The sequence below is a fragment of the Myotis myotis genome, unplaced genomic scaffold (assembly GCF_014108235.1).
Source record: "Myotis myotis isolate mMyoMyo1 unplaced genomic scaffold, mMyoMyo1.p scaffold_m19_p_11, whole genome shotgun sequence".
Classification (NCBI taxonomy): Eukaryota; Metazoa; Chordata; class Mammalia; order Chiroptera; family Vespertilionidae; genus Myotis; species Myotis myotis.
The window spans coordinates 7,756,729-7,776,292 of record NW_023416315.1 but is presented as its reverse complement, the minus strand read 5'-3'; the positions used below and the strand labels follow the sequence as shown (position 1 = coordinate 7,776,292).

Genomic DNA, 19,564 nt, shown 5'->3' with positions numbered 1-19,564 from the left:
ACTTTAAAAAATGCAGGGATTTCCCATTAAAATTCAAATTTTAACCTTCCTTAACAAAAGCCCTCAATTAGGCAGCCTGAGCCTGTAGCTCCATGTGACTTTAGCCAGGAGGAGTTAAGCTTCCCCCTTGAGACTGTCCTGCATCCATTTTGCTGTAGTCCCCCTTCTTCCCATCCCTACTTGAATTATGAATCTTACTTGTTTAGACCTTAGACAATTGGGTTTTTAGTGTGAAACTAGTTTTAAATCAACTTTTTATAGCTGTACCTTCCTGCAGTCAGGAAATAGGAGAGAAGCAAGCGGGATGATGGGGGCATTTGAGGAACATTCAACCGTGGAGAGGGAATTGACGGATTTGGAGGTCAGCCCTAGATCTGGGCTAGGAGTGTAGACCTGGGGTAATCGGCACCCTGAGAGTAGATACTTATGTGTTGGGTGTAGAAAGAAAGTGCGAGAAAGCCACTGTCAAAGAGAGAGACAAAGGAGTAACTCAGAAAGCGGATGGAGGAGTTGGAGAGGTGGGACAAAAATTAGGAGCCCACATCATAGATGAGAGACTTCAGAAGGAAGGGTGGTCAGCACTATTAACCTGTCATGAAATTCTGTGAATGAATTAGATCAGGCATTAACGTGACATTTTTACTGAGATAAAAGTAAACACAGCTCATCATCTTAATTTGACAGTTTGTTCTTTTTCCTAGTAGTTGTACATAGATACCTATGAAGTTATTTTTTATTAAAAAATTTTTAATGTTGACATTATTGCAGTCCCCTTCCCCACCCCTTTGCCCACCTCTGGATCCAGAAGCATGAATACAAGACTGGTTTGTGCCCAAGGGGTAGTGGATGGGGGTGATTGGATAAAGAAGGTAAAAGAAATAGCTAAAGAACATATATGCATAACCCATGAACACAGACAATAATGTGAAGTTATTTAATGCAAAATGGCAACACTTTTGGTGGCATAATAATTCAAAAATAATTTCCCAACCCAAAATTATCTGTGAATCATAAAAGTTCATAATTTGTAGGTCCTTAGTAACTCATATGCCAGATTTTACATTCCAATATTAAACTAATATTTAATATATTTAAAAAACCTCTTAAGATCATCAATTTTTAAAAGCAGTCATTTCCTTGACCCTGTTAAGTCCTTATTAAAATGACTTAACACCCTGACCAGTGTGGCTCAGTTGGTTGGAGCATAGACCCATACACCTAAAGGTTGCAGGTTTCTGGTGAGGGCACATACCTAGATGGCAGATTCGGTCCCCAGTTGGGGTGCATATGAGAGGCAACCAATTGATCTCTCTCTCTTGCCCTTCTTTTCTCTAAAAAAAAATCAAAAAAATAATCAAAGAACAAATCCTCTACTGAGGATTTTTAAAAATGACTTAACAAGGGGGAGGACCCAAAATGACAGGGGAATAGGGGGACATTACATTCATCTCCTCCCAGGACCAAACTGGAATTACAACTAAAATATAGGCAGTGGTTCTCAACCTTCCTAATGCCGCAACACTTTAATACAGGTCCTCATGTTGTGGTGACCCCCAACTTCATTGTTACAAATTGAACATAATTAAAGCATAGTGATTAATCACAAAAACAACATGTAATTATACATGTTTTCTGATGGTCTTAGGCGACCCCTGTGAAAGGGTCATTCGACCCCCCAAAGGGGTCGCGACCCACAGGTTGAGAACCGCTGATATAGAGTGTGCAACCTGAATAACTGACTGAAGACAGCTGAAGAGAAATTTTATAATCAAGGATTTACAGAAGAAGCCACATCATGACTGGTAGGAAGGGCCAAATGCAAAAATGGCTGGCCCCACAGGAAGTGGCTAAGATTCCAGAAGGATATCTCAGCTGTTGGAGGGGCAGGCCCCCCTTAGAAGCATGGGTTCTTAAATCCAAGCCAACTCCCAGGCCTAGAGCACAGAGCTTGAAAGGGATCCCCATTTAACACTTGGCTATGAAAATCAGTGGGGATTGTGTCTGCCAGGGACAGACAGAAGTCTGCTAGAGACACAAGCACACTCAGTCAATGCACAAAATCTTGTTCACAGCCACTCACCCTGGGCCCCAGCAGAGGGAGGGCAGAGTGGACTAGAGTCAGTGAGGAGAGACTGGGATTTGTGGCTCTGGGGAGAGAGCTGAAGTGGCAGCTGCCATGATAGCTGTAGTGAGTCTCACTCCCACATCGTAGATGCCATATTTTTTGGGTGGAGCACTCCCCTCCATATAGGCATCAGCCTGGGGGAAATTAATAGCCCTACCTTCTGGACTCCCTCCCGCCCCACTCTGTGGAGCTCACACACTGCTGAGGAGTGAGCTACCTGAGCCAGGGTATAGAGCAGGCGTCCTCAAACTTTTTAAACAGGGGGCCAGTTCACTGTCCCTCAGACCATTGGAGGGCCGGACTATAGTTTAAAAAAAAACTATGAACAAATTCCTATGCACACTGCACATATCTTATTTTGAAGTAAAAAAACAAAACGGGAACAAATACCATATTTGTATTGGCATGTGGCCCGCGGGCCGTAGTTTGAGGACCCCTGGTATAGAGGTCTGGGAAGACTCAAGGGGTGTCTGTGAGTGGCTTTAGGGTGGAGACCATTCCCCACTTTCCTCTGAACATAACTGGCACCTCCCTCTCAAGACAGATCCACTAGACCCACACTCCAGACTCCTGGTGGCTCTTCCCTTCTAAGCTCTGGGCAGATTCTGGGACAGACTGAGTTGTGTGGCTCTGGAATGGGTACCACTCCTCCCACCATCCCTCAAGACTGACTGGCACCTCCCCTTCATGGGAAATCCACTAGCCCCATTCTCCTAACTCTTGGTGGTCCTGCCTGCTGAGATTAGGCTCCTGGCAGAATCTGGGACAAACTCAGGTGTGTGGATCTAGGATGGGGCCCATTTTCCCCTTGTATGCCTGAGTGGTGCACAGCTTTCCCTTTACACAGCTTAATCTTGGTTTGTTTGGGTCTGATAAACCCTGCTGGCCTCACCCTAACAACTCCCTGAGATACTGCCCTACCACAAAAGTGTGTGAGCACCCAGAAGGTGGCAGCTAGACTCAGGAACATTTGCTGATTGGCCTCAGACCCAGCACTGGCACTGAGTTTGAAATTGTATCACTCTGGTGAACACCACTCACCCCCCTCTGATGACTCACTGAGTCACCACCTCATGCAACTCACGTACCACTAGAGGCTCTTTCAGTGGCTGAGTCTAACAGGCAACTGGCAGGTGAAGGCAGTTGGAGAAGGATTTCCGGGTGCCTTGAGACTTTTGGTGGCCTGTCTCCAGGCCTGGTGCTGGTAAAAGCCAGCCTTGATGCACAGCTTGATCCTCCCATGCATACCCAGGCCAACAGAGGCAGCCACAAACTTGGATCACTTTGCAGCTCCAAGCAGGTTGCTCAGGGCCAGTCACAGGGAGCACCTGCCATTGGCCTGCACCAGAGTCTCTCCCAAGAGGCCACAAAACCAACACACCCAGTAGCCAGCTTCAGCCAATATCAGAGCAGGATCCAATAAACTTCATAAACAGTATATCCAAAGGGATATCTCAGCAGGCACCACACCCTGCTGAGGCAAATTTTGCTTTGTGTGGTCAATACCTCCACAGCTCATACACTGTGGTGCAAGTTGATCCTCACAGTCAGCCAATCAGAGTGTCAATTCCATACCCAAACAGGCCAATAGTAATTAGGACTCAATTACAATAGGAAGGCTTATATAATCCACACAAGGGGCAGTCCTGGAGCACCCAGTTGGGTAATCAAGGAGACTGTACCACGGGGTCCCACAGGACACGTACTACATATGACACACTACCAAAACTGAGAGTCAGAGCAGATCTACCTAGTACATAAAAAACACACACAAAAGGCAGCCAAAATGGAGAGACAAAAAAATGCCTCAAATGAAAGAACAAGAAAAAAAGAGCTAAATGAAATGAAGGCAAGCAACTTATGAGATATAGATTTTTTTTAAATGGGTATAAGATCACTCAAGGAACTCAGTGGGAACTACAACAGCATGAAAAGGACATAGGAGCCATAAAAAAGAACCAGTCAGAAATGAGGAATACAATATCTGAAATTAAGAATACACCAGAAGGAATAAACAATTTGTTGGATGAAGCAGAGGATCAAATCAGCAATTTGGAATACAGGTAGCAGAAAACACTGAATCAGAGCAGAAAAAAAATGTAATGAGGATAATTTAAAGAACTTTTGGGACAGCATTCACATAACAACATTTGCATCATATGGGTACCAGAGGAGAAGAGAGAGAGCAAGGTATCAAGAACCTATTTGAAGAAATAATAACTTAAAACTTACCTAACCTTGTGAAGGAAAATGGCACACTAGCCCAGGAATCACAGAGAGTCCTAAACAAGATGAATGGAAAGTCTTATACCAAGACATATCATTATTAAAATGCCAAAGGTTAAAGACAGAGAATCTTAAAAGCAGCAATACAAAAGCAATTAGTTACCTATAGGGGAGTTCCCATAACACTATCAGCTCATTTCTCAACAGAAACATTTAGACAAGAGGCTTGGCATGAAATATTTGAAGTGTTGGAAAGCAAGGGCCTATAACTAAAACTACTTTCCCCAGCAAGGCTATCATTTAAAATTTAAAGAGAAATAAGAAGCTTCCCAGACAAGAAAAAGCTAAAGGGGATTATTACCACAAAACCAGTATTATAATGATTTGGAGCTCCACAGAGTGGGGCGAGAGGGAGTCCAGAAAGTGGGGCTATTAATTTCTCCCAGGCTGATGCCTATATGGAGGAGAGTGCTCCATTCAAAAAATATGGCATCTACAATGTGGGAGTGAGACAAAATGTTAAAGCATTTCGTTGATGAAGAAGGAGAAGAAGGAGAAGAAGGAGAGGAAGAAGAAGAGGAAGAGGAAGAGGAAGAGGAAGAAGAAGAAGAAGAAGAAGAAGAAGAGGAGGAGGAGGAGGAGGAGGAGGAGGAGGAGGAGGAGGAGGAGGAGGAGGAAGGAGGAGGAGGAGGAGGGCGGAAGGAGGAGGAGGGGGAGGAGGAGGAGGAGGAGGAGGAGGAGGAGGAGGAAGAAAGTTATAAAGAATAAAATGACAATAAATAAATACTTATTAAACGGGACAAAATTACATATCAAAAATATGTAATGGCTTATATGTGCCAATCAAAAATATGGGGTAGCTTAATGGATAAGGAAACAAGACATATATATATATATATATATATATATATATATATATATATATATATATATATATGCTTTTTACAAGAGACCAACCTCAGAACAAAAGATACACACACAAAAAATGAAAAGGATGGAAAAAGATATTTTATGCAAAAGGAAAGGATTAAAAACTGGAATACCAATAATTATATCAGACAAATAAACTTTAAAACAAATGCTATGTAATTGAAGAAAAAGAAGGACACTGCATAATGATAAAGGGAGCAATCCAACAAGAGGATATAACTCTAGTAAACATGTATGCACCCAACATAGGAGCACCTACATATACAAAGCAAATCTTGATGGACATAGAGAGACTGACAGTAGTACAATCATATTAGGTGATTTTAACACCTTTTGGCTTCAATGGATAGATCTTCCAGACAGAAAATTAACAAGAGCAACCTTAAATTGCACACTAGATCAGATGGATTTAATTGATATCTTCAGAGCATTTCACCCCAAAGCAGCAGAACATACATTCTTTTCAAGTGCACATGGAACATTTTCTATGATGGATCACATGTTAGGACTCAAAACAAATCTTAATAAATTGAAGAAGATTGAAATCATATCAAGCATCTTCTCTGACCATAAGGGTAAGAAACTAGAAATCAATCACAAGGAAAAAAAAAACTAAAATATGCACAAAGATATGGAGGCTACATAACATGTTACTAAACAATGAATGGGTTAACTCTGAGATCAAAGGAAGAAATAAAAATATACCTTGAAACAAATGAAAATGAGAACCAACAATCCTAAAACTATGAGTCACAGCAAAAGCAGTCCTAGAAGGAAAATTTATAGCATTACTGTCCTACCTCAAGAAACAAACAAAAAAATCTCAGGTAAACAATCTAACTGTACACTAAAGGAAATAATAAAGACCAGCATGGTGAAGGCCTGGGGGGGGGGGGGCTGAATATGATGTTGGCTGTGGTTTTTTATTTATGGTCTTTATTACATTGAGGTATGATCTCTCTATTCCCACTTTGTTGACATTTTTTATCAAAAATGGCTGCTGGATTTTGTTGAATGCTTTTTCTGCATCTATTGATATGATCATATGATTTTTATCTTTCATTTTGTTTATGTGATATATCACATTAATCGATTTGCAAATATTAAACTAGCTTTGCATCCCGGGGGTAAATCCAATTTGGTCTTGGTGAATAATATTTCTAATATATTGCTGGATCCTATTTGCTTATATTTTGTAGAGGATCTTGCCATGCATGTTCAAGGGATATTTGCATGTAATTTTCTTTCTTTGTGGTGTCTTTATCTGGTTTTGGAATTAGGATAATTGGCCTCATAAAAGAGCTTGGAAGTCTTCCCTCCTCTTGAGTTTTGTTGGAATAGCTTGTGGAGGATTGGTGTTAGTTCTTCTTTGAGTATTTGATAAAACTTCCCTGTGAAGCCATCCAGTCCACAACTTTTGTCTGCCAGAAATTTTTTTATTACTGTTTCAATTTTATTAGTTGTTATTGGTCTAGTCGGGTTTTCTGATTCTTCCTGACTGGGTTTTGGAAGAGTATATGTTCCTAGGAATTTGTCCATTTTTGCCCAGGTTGTCCAATTTGTTGTTTGTAATATTTTCTTGCAATCCTTTGTATTTCTGTGGTATCAGTTGTTACTTTACCTCTTTTGTTTCTGATGTTATTTATTTGTGGCTTCTTTCTTTGTCTCTTGATAAATCTGCCTACATGTTCATCATTCTTATTTATCTTTTCAAAGAACCAGCTCTTGATTTCATTGATTTTTTGCATTATTTTTTTAGTCTCTATGTCATTTATTTCTGCTCTGATATTTATTATAACCTTCCTTCCACCTATTATGGGCTTTTTCTCCTGTTCTCCTTGTAATTCTTTTAGTTGTAGGGTTATATAGCTTATTAGAGATTTTTCTTGTTTCTTGAGGTAGGCCTGTAATGCTATGAACTTCCCTCTCAGGACTGCTTTTGCTGTGATCCATAGATTTGGGGTTGTTTTGTGTTCATTTTTATTTGTTTCCAGGAAGTTTTTCATTTCTTCCTTGATCTCATTGGTAACCCATTCATTGTTTAATAACGTGCTATTTAGCCTCCATGTTTTTGAAAGATTTGGAGTGTTTTTAGTGTAGATGATTTCTACTTTCATGCTATTATGAGCTAAAAAGATGTTTCATATGATTTCAATCTTTTTGAACTTGTAGAGACTTATTTTGTATCCTAACATGTGGTCTATTTTTGAGAATGTTCCATGTGCACTTGAAAAGAATGTATATTGTGCATCTTTTGGGTGAAATGTTCTGTAAATATCAATTCAATCCATCTGATGTACTGTGTCATTCAGAGTCAATGTTTTCTTGTTGGTTTTTCATCTCGAAGATGTATCCAGTGTTGTCTATTGAGTGTTAATGTCCCCAAATATGACTGCATTGCTGTCAATCTCTCCCATAAAGTACTCCAAGAGCTTTTTTATATATTTAGGTGCTCCTATATTGGGTGCACTTTTAAAAGTTATATACTCTTGTTATATCAGTCCCTTTAGTATTATGTTGTGGCCTTCTTTGTCTCTGGTTATGGTTATGGCCTTTGCGTTGAAGTCTATTTTGTCAGATCTAAATATTGCTACCCTTGCATTTTTTTCATTTCCATTTTCATGGAAAATTTTTTCCATCCCTTCACTTTTATCCTGTGTGAGTCTTTTGTTCTGAGGTGGCTCTATTGTAGACAACATATATTGGGTCATGTTTTCTTATCCATTCAGCTACCCTATTCTTTTGATTGGAACATTCAATCCATTTAAATTTAAGGCTATTATTGTTAGATACTTATTTATTGCCATGGTGCTCCAGGCTAGGGAGCCAGGCATAGAGTTGAAACACCACGTTTGTAAGGGGGGACCTTTGCAACTGAGATATCTTCCCAAGTTCTCAGCCACCACAAGTGGGTATGGGGCCAGGCCTTTTAGAGTCTCCACCCTTCCTACCAGTTTTGAGGTGGCTTCTGTAAATCCTTGGTTATAAGACATGTTCAGCTAATCTTCAATTAGTTATTCAGGTTAATTGTTCTATAATTTAGTTGTAATTCCAGTTCAAACCTGGGAGGAGATGAGTGAAACTTCCACTTACTCTACTGCCATCTTTTTCTCGCCTAGGAGGAAGATTTCCACACTGAGATTTCATGCATATAAGAGTTTTCAAAAGTAAAATAAACTACCATAAAAGTAATTATAGTTTTGTTTTTGTAGTTGTTCAAGAACCAGCTAGATGATAATTTACCAAGAGTATTGTGAAATGAGAAGAGAGTTCTACATTAAAAAGGGGCTTGTCCAGAGGTTACCTCTGGATACTGATTCTGTGATTCTCTGTGAGTTCTCTGATTCTATGATTCCAGATGCTTTTTTCTCCATTGTTCTGGAGATGACATTAATATCCTTTGCTCTTTTATTCCCCTATATATGCTACTGGCTGATATGTTTCTCTACTCTCTTCCTTTCTTGGGAATATAGATGAGGTATTGTCGGAAAACTTTCTGGACTATAAGAACCGTGGAGTCAATGGTTCTCATCGGGGCCAGATCATCTGGAAGATTGATGCCAGCTCTTACTTTGTGGAACGTGAGTACTTTTCCCATTAACAGGATGAAGCAGAATTCAACTGCTTTGTTCTTTGTACTGTTGTATTGCCTGCACTTAGAAAGATACCATGTGAAAGGGAGACATAGATTTGATGAGATGCTTAAAAATAGTGAGTAATGTACAACAGTTGGGTAACACCCATACAAAGTAACCCAGAGGGCCACTCCTTTAATTTCAAGGAAAATTTTTGTTCACATTCATTCATCAGCCTCTGGACTCAGGACCTTCTGGCTTACATCCCTTAATTTTTGTTCCATGACTCCTCTAGCTGCTCTTCAACTTTGTGATAGTTGCCCCTTCTGTATCCTCTCATCCAGTTTTGGCTTTGCTTGACCCAACCCTTCAAGGCTCCTTGATCATGGCTCCAACATGTTCCACTTTTCCTAAGGATGAGGATGATATATTATTACAGCCAACCTGGTTCTTTGGTTTCTGATCTACTGACATTTCTGAATGTGTAAACTTGTCATCATGTATCGTATTTTCTAAAGTTTCCTGCTTTCATTGAAAATAAATCATTTTCACAGTATGGAAGGATGTTTTTCATAAGATCCCATACTGGTATATTTCCCATTGCATGAGGGGCTATCTATATGGATCTAGTGTTTGCCAGATGAAGTAATGCACAGATTACCTTTAATCTACAACTCCTTTCCCCTATTTGGATAATGAGAGTGCTAACTACACAAATCCATTCATGCATTATCTTGTTCATAGTTGGTATTCATTCCCTATAACACTTCTGAAGGAAATGAATAGTTTATTCTTTCAACTGCCCAGTGCTCAGAGGAAATGATACATGGCCAGGAACCTAAAGTTATCTGTTATCATTTGATTGTGGTTCAAGATATACTACCTCCTTAGCATGCTTTGCTTCCATTTATATTTACTCTTATTTTCATTCATTCAATCAATGAACATTTTGTGAGACCCACTATATTCTAAAGACTAGAGATTTGATGATAAAAGGCCTGTGTCTGCCCTCTGGAAACTTATGGTGTCTCTACTTCTAGAAAGGAAACAATTTCTCCCCACTTTCTTGCATTTGCACATGCAGAAAGAGGTAGACTATCAAGAGATTTGATACTATCGGATGTAGAGAGGACATGATTTTATGGGATAAGGTTTCTGGCCCTGGATTTTGAGTTAGACATAATGAAATTCCCAGTAAGAGATTTCCTTTTATTAATAGTTACCTCCCTGACTCTAGTTTTTCTCCTCTCTAACTCATCTTACACACTGGTACCAGATAAAATGCCTTTAACCCAAATCTACTACCATCTGCCCAAAAGCCTCATGGCTCTGCTTTCTTATTGCATCAGCTGAAATTTCTCTGCCTAGTTGCCAAGCCCCAAGAAAACACACCCTTCTCCCTCAACCCTACTTCTATATGTTTTAATAATACCAGTATCTTCCCCTATTCCACAGATAGCATCATTGATTATAAAGAAAGTGGGTGGGTTTGATTTGGGGATAAAGATAGGCCTCAGCTAGTGGTACCCAATAGGGCTTCCCAAATGCCAGTAAGAGCAAAAAGGGCAAAAACTTCATTGGCCATGAATATTAGACATAATAGTTGACTATATGTCCCAGTCTACATTCAGAGTTTAGTGGAAGAGTCCTTCCTTATTACATACCTATTTTTCTTTTGCAGGGAGTTTTAACTAATTGAGAGATAGACACAATTTAGTGTTAAAATACAGTATCAGTGTAAAATGGTTCAAGCATGAGCAAAACTTTCAGCTTTTTATCTTTCTAGCACAAGGAAATAAATACAAAGGATAATATTAGCTCTCATGACTGTTTTTTCATTCTGTATCTGTCAATGTGTAAAAGGTGAATTTGTATAGAAGTTAATCTATCAATAGTGCTATTCTTTTCAAGGAAGTTTTTACAAGGTTTCTGTGACATACAGAACATTTCCTATATATTCCTCTCAAATAACAAATCATCCTATCTAATAATAGACAAACATGGTAATTGACCGTACCTTCACTATGCCTCCCATTGGCTAATCAGGGTGATATGCAAATTAACCGCCAACGAAGATAGTGGCTAATTTGCATACTGCAGGCAGGGCAGGACAGTGCAATCCGCCTGCCCCGCTGCCAGCCGCCTCCTGCCCCGCTGCCCGCCAGGCCTGCCGTCCACCTGCGCAACCCTGCGCCCCACCCCCCGCCGGGCCAATCGCGATTCGCCCACCCCATCCCACCGCCCACCGGGCCTTCCTTGTGCAGTGGGCAGCAGGGCAGTGTGGCGTGGCAGAGGGTCTGCCATCTGCAACCCAGCACAGGATCCGGTCCTGCCATCTGCCCCCGGGGAGCCGGGCTAAGCCAGCAGGTGGTTATCTCCCGAGGGGTCCCAGACTGTGAGAGGGCACAGGCTGAGGGACACCCCCCACACCCTCACCCCTCAACGCCCCCCTGCCAGTGCACAAATTTTTGTGTACCGGGCCTCTAGTTTAAAATAATTGTCTTCACCAGCGGTATGAAAATACACCTTAAATATCATTAGAAAAATATAATATAAAATAAGCTCTGTACAATATATAAACTATTGTCATAATTAAATGAATATATACAAATTTGTTATGTAGCAATGTCCTATAATTAACAAATGGCTTGCCAATTCATATTCAGGATAACTAAAAGTTCAGCACAGCACTTTAAAAAAATGACATTTTAAAAATGTTCTGTGGCAACCTTGAGAAGATCCCACTCCACTAATTACCACTGTATATCTGTTGGACTAGCAATATCTCAGTGTTTTAGAAAAATGGGTGAGAGTGAAATTGAAAAGGTGGATATTTATATTTGCAAATACATTAAATGAATGATCAATATACTAAAAATGTATTATTCTGTACAAATATAATCTTACCAATAAATGTACCAACAAAAAGCATAATTGAACTTCCAAATAATTAAAATACTAACTCGGGACACACATATAAATCAAACAATTTAAAATGCTAGAATGAATCACAGCTTTAGGTGTCTGAATGCATTAAAAGTGTATATATGGTCTGCCTGCCAAGGCTCTCACATTCAGTAGGGGAGACAAGCAGGTATTTCTTACTGTGTTCTCTGTCAGTGAAGAGGAGCACTCAGCCCAGTTTGGGGCCACAGAATTGATCACCATTCACAGATAAGAGGAGCTATAGGCAGACTTGGCCAGTGAGAAACAAGAGCTGGTATTGGGGGAAAGGTCGTACAGAAGTCATTCTAGGCAAAGAACAGCACCTGCAAAGGCAGGAGGCAGGAGGCAGGAGGGGAGGGGTAGACTGAAGCAGGTGCAAAGAGTTGAGGATAGACTCTGAGAAGGGTGAGGAGGAAGAGAGATCATCTAGTGTGAAGGTTTAAGGATGGCGACAAGTTCCTTGACATTCTTCTCACTAAGAGGTGGAGTCCATGTCCCCTTTCTGGGCCTGGGTAGGCTCTGTGACCCTGTGCTGATTTCATGCTGAAGTGATGCTCTTCCAGATTCTAGGTCGAGGCCTTAACAGACTGGTAGCATCTACTTCATACCTCTTTGGACACACACTCTTAGAGCCCCAAGATAGCTGTGCTATGAGAAGCCCAAAATGGCCACATGAGAGGCCACATGAGAGGCTGCATGGAGAGAGCATGCAGGCAGCCCAGATGCCCACAACCTTTCCCACCGAGGGGACAGCAAAGGTCCAGCCCAGGTGCTATCCATCACAACAGCATGGGAGACTCCAAGGGAGAGCTGCCAAGTTGAGCCCAGTCACTTCAAATAATTCTGAGAGATAATAATACAGTTCTAGTGTAACTGTTCAGTGTCTGGTCTGATTGTTATGCAGCAATAGTTACATAACATCAGGGAAGCCATAGGAGCAGGCTTATGGCAGTCAGGGAGGAGAAACTATAAAAGGGGACATCGTCCGCGTGACCTGCTGAGTGCCAACAGAGGTATCATGGAAGACACAGTCTAGAATGTATCCTCAGAGAGTTGTCACATGGGATTATGGTGATGTTTGTAAAAATAAAAGTCAACAAGCTGATAAGAAAGACTGCAAGGTGAGCAATTCACTCCAGCTTGCTCAGAATGAGCCTGGTTTTGGCCCCGATCCTGGTCTTAGTAAATCTGCATTGACAGAGAAGAGGCAAAATGCACAAAGCACTCCTCCAGGCAGCGCGTCTTTGAGAGCGGCTCTGAGGTGGCAGCTTGAGGAATTGAATCAAGATGGGCTTGAACATGTGGACAGACTGCATGAAAGGAGCCATCAAATTAGAGTTCTCACTTATTTAGCAGTTGTGTTCAACTTCTTGGCGACACTCTTACATCCTTTTTATTTTATGCTGACAAGAGCAACATGAGATGGATGACATCACCATCTTATTTGAAGAAAAAACTTAGTCTCTGAGACACGTGATAGCTTACGTAGTAGGAAATGGAGCTGGATTTATTTTCCCAGGCTTTGCTTATGCTCATCCACCTGAGGGAAGAGCTTATGGGGATGTTGAAGCGGTGGGACACAGAAGGACATCTGATGATTTGAGGCCCAAGAGGATGCAGAGAATAGTTAATGACACCAGCCTTTCCAAGAAGTCCTCTATAGACTGGATGACTGGGAAGTGTGAGTGGAGCAGGATAGGGATGGAGAGATGGAAGGAAGAAATATGTACTGACCACTCTGCAGGACCCCTTTTCTTAACAAGAGGGAAACAATACTTTCAGCAATTACATTTAAGTTTTTAATCCATTTTAGTTTATTTTGTGTATGGTGTAAGAGAGTCGTTCAGTTTCATTTTGTTTGCATGTATCTGTTCAATTTTCCCAACACCACTTGTTAGAGATTGTTATTACTCCAATGTATATTCTTACCTCCTTTGTCATAGATTAGTTTACCATATAAGCAAGGGTTTATTTCTGGGCTTTCTATTCTGTTCCATTGATCTGTGTGTCTGGATTTTGTTGTGGTTGTTGCTGTTGCTGTTTTTCCCCTGGTACCATACTGTTTTGATTACTACAGCTTTGTAGTATAGTTTGAGATCAGGGAGCATGATACCTCCAACTTTGTTCTTATTTTTCAAGATTGCTTTGGCTATTTGGGGTTTTTTGTGGTTTCATACAAATTTTATATTATTTGTTCTAGTTCTGAGAAGTATGACATTGGTATTTTGATAGAAATTGCACTGAACCTGTACATTGCTTTAAGTAGTATGGTCATTTGAATAATATTAATATTCCGATCTGTGAGCACAGTATATCCTACCATTTAACTGTGTCCTTTTCAATTTATTTCTTCGGTGTCTTATAGGTTCCAGGTAGAGGTCTTTTATCCCTTTGGTTAAGTTTACACCTAGTTATTTTGTTCTTTTTATGCATTTACGAATGGGATTTTTTTCATTTCTCCCGATTTTTCATTATTAGTGCGTGACAAGTTTCTGTGTATTAACTTTGTATTCTGCTACTTTACTGAATTTTTGAATTAATTCTATTAATTTTTGCTGGATCCTTTTATCTGTGAATAGTGACAGTTTTACTTCTTCTTTTCCTATTTGGATGCTTGTCTTTCTTTTTCTTATCTGATTGCTGTGACTAAGACTTCCGGTGCTATGTTGAATAACAGTGGTGAAAGTAGGCATCCTTGTCTTGTTCCTGATCTTTGAGGAAAAACTTTCAGCTTTTTATCATTTTCTATGATGTTAATTTGTGATATATAGCCTCTATCAAGTTGTGATAAGATCCTTCTATACCCACTTTGTTGATAGTCTTTTTATCATAAATGGATGTTGAGTTTTTGTCAAGTCCTTTTTCTACATCTATTGATTTTTTTTATACTTGGTTTTGTTTGATGTGATGGATCATAGTAATTGTTTTACAGATGTAGAACCCATAAAACTCCTAGAAGAAAACATAAGAAATAAACCATCTGACAACAGTCTGAGTAATATATCTTTGGACAGATGAGGGCAGAGAGAGGCCAAATTTGGCAGGAGAATATGTGGGTCAGGTGAGAGAAACTGACCTAACTAAGATGATGCTGTGTCTAGACTTACAGCCAAGTGGGTGAGGCCATGTCTGAAGGGCATGGCAAGCTAATTACCACAATATCCAATTATACAACAGACACGGCAGATGGGCATGAAGGTGGCTGGGGTCATCCCAGGAGGGCAGTCTGTGCTTATCTCTGGGGATCTGTGCATGGGTTACAAGATCTGACCCCTGGGTTGTCATTTGGGGTACGTCTTCATCCTGAGTAGAGAGATGATAATAGTAATAGCATCAGCTAAGCATACCTGCACTCTCCTGATTTGCCAGGCACCACGTGGAGTACTTCACATGTATTGCTCGTTTAATCTTCATAAAAACCATAGGCGGAAGACATTATTTTCCCTTTTGTTGATAAGAAGCCTGGGGGGCAGAAAGATAATATAACTGATCCAATATTTACAGAGAGTAACAAATGGTGGAACCAGGATTTGAGCCTAGGCAGTCTGACCTTTTAGCCACTATGATGTCCTAATAAGACCAAAGTAGGCCAAAAAGGCTCCCCCCACTAGAAGTACAAGTGCAAGATAGAACTTCAGTATAGACTTCTGGCCCATTGGAGGGTGGGGTATCAGGTAATGTCCTGGATAAAACTTTGAAGTTGGAATCAGTGATGGGGGATCACCTCCCACAGTGATTGGGGCTAATAAATCCTTGACCAGAGGAAGGAAAGTTGAGAGATGATTCCCATATAGCCTTCCTCCCATCCAGATTATTCTGAGTGGGGAGCTCAGGCTGCACCATAAAAACTGTAGAGAAAGTCAAATTAGAAGACAGAGGTTATCCAAGATTTCAAACACATACGTCCAGAATCTCCTCAATTTTATGTATTTGTTATGTGTGCATGAATCCCATTTGTGTACACAATTCTAAAAGTATTACTTATCACCTACAGAAAATTGGGGGGGAAATCAAAGTAAAAATGATACATAATTTTAGCACTGTATAACATTTTAAAATATTTTTTATTGCTAGCATTTTCCCTTAGATGGGCTTTATAAGTATTCATTAAATTAATGAATGAATAATTAAGCTAATGTTCATACCTCCAATGCGAGAAGCATGAGTCCTACGCTCAAGGGCAACAGCCCCAGATGGCACCTGAGCCATCTGGAGGAAGACAGAGCAATATGGGTGGAGGGAGGGAGCCAAGTGGTCCCTGGTCAGACACAGAGCAAGAGGGTGCCATAGGGAAAGAATGGAATTGACTGACCAATCTAACTTCTTAGAAGAAGGCAGTGGCAAAGAGGTACCACCTTTTAAAGCAGAGGGCTGCTGTCTGACAAACATGGCCCAATCCACACTGGGATTCTGACCGACCAGTTTAGTAATTCCTCTTCCTTAGCTGCTGGGAAGTAGACACTAGAAGAGCAGTGGGAAAGTGGGGTATTTCTTTCTCTACTTGCACTTTTCTCTTTGGACCCACGGAGCCTTCAGCCAGATCTGTGGTCACGCACAGCTGCAGTTTCCGTGGTAAGGACAAAGACCCACAGAAGTCAAGGAAGTCTGCCTGCACACCATGTGTGCCTGCCCAGGTACTTGTCACTCCTCCTGTGCACCAATCTGGGACAGACTAAATGTTTAGTCTTTTTCCCTGAAGGTTTCAGGGTTCAAATGTCTGAAGGGAAACCAGTCCTGCACTCTGGCCCCATATGGCCACCAGCAGCCCTGTTGGTCTCCCTGCCACAAAGTGAAAGGGGCTGTAGGTTATCAGCTCATCCTACCGGTCTTCTCTGTCTAGAATTTGTAGTCCCTGTTGCTTCCAAGGCTCTGCAGTGCCTTAAACATTTTGTTTTAAAATCATCTTATCTAGTGAGAAGCAGAAGCATTCATCTGCTACAATTACTCCATCCTAGCAGGAAGAGGAAAACTCTAATTGCCTTTTAGCAAATACTCCACGTGCAATGATCCTAGAAATCAGAAACACTCTCGAGGGTGAGAATAACCAGCCCTGAAATAGGAAACAAAATACATTTAGGAAGTTGTTTTTGAGTTTGGGATTGACCCTCTAGAGTCTAGCACCTGAAATAAGTATTTCCTATAATTTAAAATTCTAGGGTCATTTCACATAATGCTTCATTTTAATGAGTCTCCCACTTTTGCTGGATTCTGTATTTGAAAGCATTAGTATAGGATTTATGCTGCTCTAAATAGAAAATAATTCAAATAATATGTTTTTCGTGTAAAAAGAGATATCAGTCATCACGACTACTTCAAAAAGGCTGCAATTAACCTTTTTATTCAAGTCATAATTTAGCTATTAGAAAAACATGACTTTATCACAAGGCAGTTTTCCTAGGTGAGGCAAATGTGAAATGCTTAAGGATGTGAACATCTTCCCTGTGTATTTAAAATGTATGACTTTATTTTTTCAGTTATTTTAAAATTACAAGGATAATATACTCAGTCCATAATATAGCAGTCTAAATCACTTCTGGAAGTTCCAATCCAGGTAAGATGCTATCTTTACCAAATTACAAAATTTTAAGAAATCACTATAGTACTGTGTAATATGGTAAAGTTATTTTTTCTGTGAGAGTCATGTATTACTTTAATGAAACTTTTACTACAAAAATATCATTTAGTATCAAGTAAAAAAAAAACCATGTTTTTCAGGACTGTTTCTAGTAAGGCAAAGTATTTTGTTTTTGTGTGCAACTTGATATGGCTTTTAAACTTATATAATTTTGTTTTGAATGAGTTTCTGGATGCAAGCTGCTGAAATTAAAAGAATCAGGACAAGGTTGTATAAAAGGTGACATCTTCATTTTGGTGTTGGTCCAAAGCCAGGGCCTTATTCATGAGGAGCTTTAAAACTCTTACTTAATTAAATTCAACAGGTAATATCAGTTTTTAATTTAAATAACATTTACAGTGTTAAGTCTGTACATATACAGCACAATCTTCAATGTTAGATGCCTTGCCAATGAACACAGCATTTCTCTAAGCTGCTTATTTCTAACAATTCATTTTAATTCATATTTAAAAAAAACAAATACACATGAATAGATTGCCATGTAGGATAGACTGGGAAGACCTAAGGTTTTGTACTATTAATGTTGACTGTTGCTTTAAAAGTATTGCAATTGCTGTTTCCTTTTACTAAAGCTAAATAATCTTCAGACTCAAAATTTAAATTATATCATATTATTACATTTCTCCTAAATCTTTTTAAAGATATTTTACTTTTTATTACACCTTCTACTAGTAGATAATTATTGAGACTGACTCACAGAGATTATGGCTTCTTGAGTGAAAATTGCTTTTCCTTAAGTTAATATTGTTTTTGAGGATGTGGTTTATGTTTGTCTCACATCTGTTTTATAAATGAAATATTAGTAGATTTCAGTTCATTAATCTTGCTAAATAATGTTACTGAATAGATAATTTGGTTCTTTCTTCACAAGGAGCAAAGAAAATCTCAAATAAACAATCTAACCTTACACTTAAAATAACTAGAAAAATAAAACAAACAAAGCTTAGAGTAAGTAAAAGGACAGAAATAATAAAGATTAGAGTGAAAATAAATGACATAGAGACTAACAAAACAATACAAAAGATTAATGAAGCCAAGAGCTTATTCTTTGAAAAGATAATCAAGATTGACAAGCCTTTAACCAAACTCATAAAAAAGGATAGGGCCCAAATAAATAAAATCAGAAATGAAAGAGGTGAAGGTACAACTGACACCCAGAAATACAAAGGATTCAATATTCAAAATTTATAAAGAACTTATACAACTCAACACCAAAAATAATCCAATTAAAAATGGGCAAAGGACCTGACTAGACACTTCTTGGAAGATTACCAATAGACATTTGGAAAGATGCTCAACATCACTAATCATCGGGTAAAGGCAAATTGAAACCACAATGAAATATCACCTCACACCTGTCAGCATGGCTGTCATCTATAAGTCAACAAATAAGTGTTTTTAAGGATGTGGAGAAAAGGGAACCCTTTTTCACTGTTAATGGGCATGCAAATTATTGCAGTCACTGTGGAAAACAGTATGAATATTTCTCAAAATATTAAAAAGTTAACTGCCTTTTGACCCAGCGATTCTATTTTCTAGTACTATATTGGAAGAAACCAGAAACTCTGATTCAAAAACTATATGCACCCATATATTAATTGCTGTGCTATCTACAATCGCCAAGATTTAGAAACAGCCCAAGTGTCTATTAGTAGATGATTGAATTTAAAAAAAAAAAAAAAAGTTTTGGTACATTTACACAAGAGAATACTGCTCTGCCATAAAAAAGAAGGAAAGTTTACCTTTTGCAACCACATAGGATATTATGCTAAGTGAAATAAGCCAGTGAAAGAAAGGTAAATACCACATGACTTCACTTATATGGAATCTAATGAACACAAACAAACAAACAAAATAGAAACAGGCTGACACGTCAGTGGGGAGAAGTTTGGGGGGACTGAGTGAAATAGCTGAAGAGATTAAGCAAAAATAGAAACTTGTAGAAATACATAAGAGCATGCTGATTACCAGAGGGAAAGAGAGATGGGGTAGATAGAAGAAGGTAAAGGGGGGGATAAATGGTGATGGAAGGACGCTAACTTCAGGTCATGAACACACAATACAATATACAGAAGATGCATTATAAAATTGAATATTTGAAACTTATATAATTTTATTAATCAATGT

The 19,564-nt window shown here is 39.3% G+C and overlaps 1 protein-coding gene across 3 annotated transcripts in view; it reads left to right on the top strand.

Moving 5' to 3' along the window:
• HECW1 (HECT, C2 and WW domain containing E3 ubiquitin protein ligase 1) overlaps positions 1–19,564 on the top strand; it is a 138,869-nt gene that overhangs the window by 51,081 nt on the left and 68,224 nt on the right. For all 3 annotated transcript variants that reach the window (XM_036327421.1, XM_036327419.1, XM_036327420.1), the window contains exon 3: positions 8,755–8,862. In XM_036327421.1, coding sequence (XP_036183314.1) covers positions 8,755–8,862 — 108 coding nt within the window. The remainder of the gene's footprint in view (positions 1–8,754; positions 8,863–19,564) is intronic.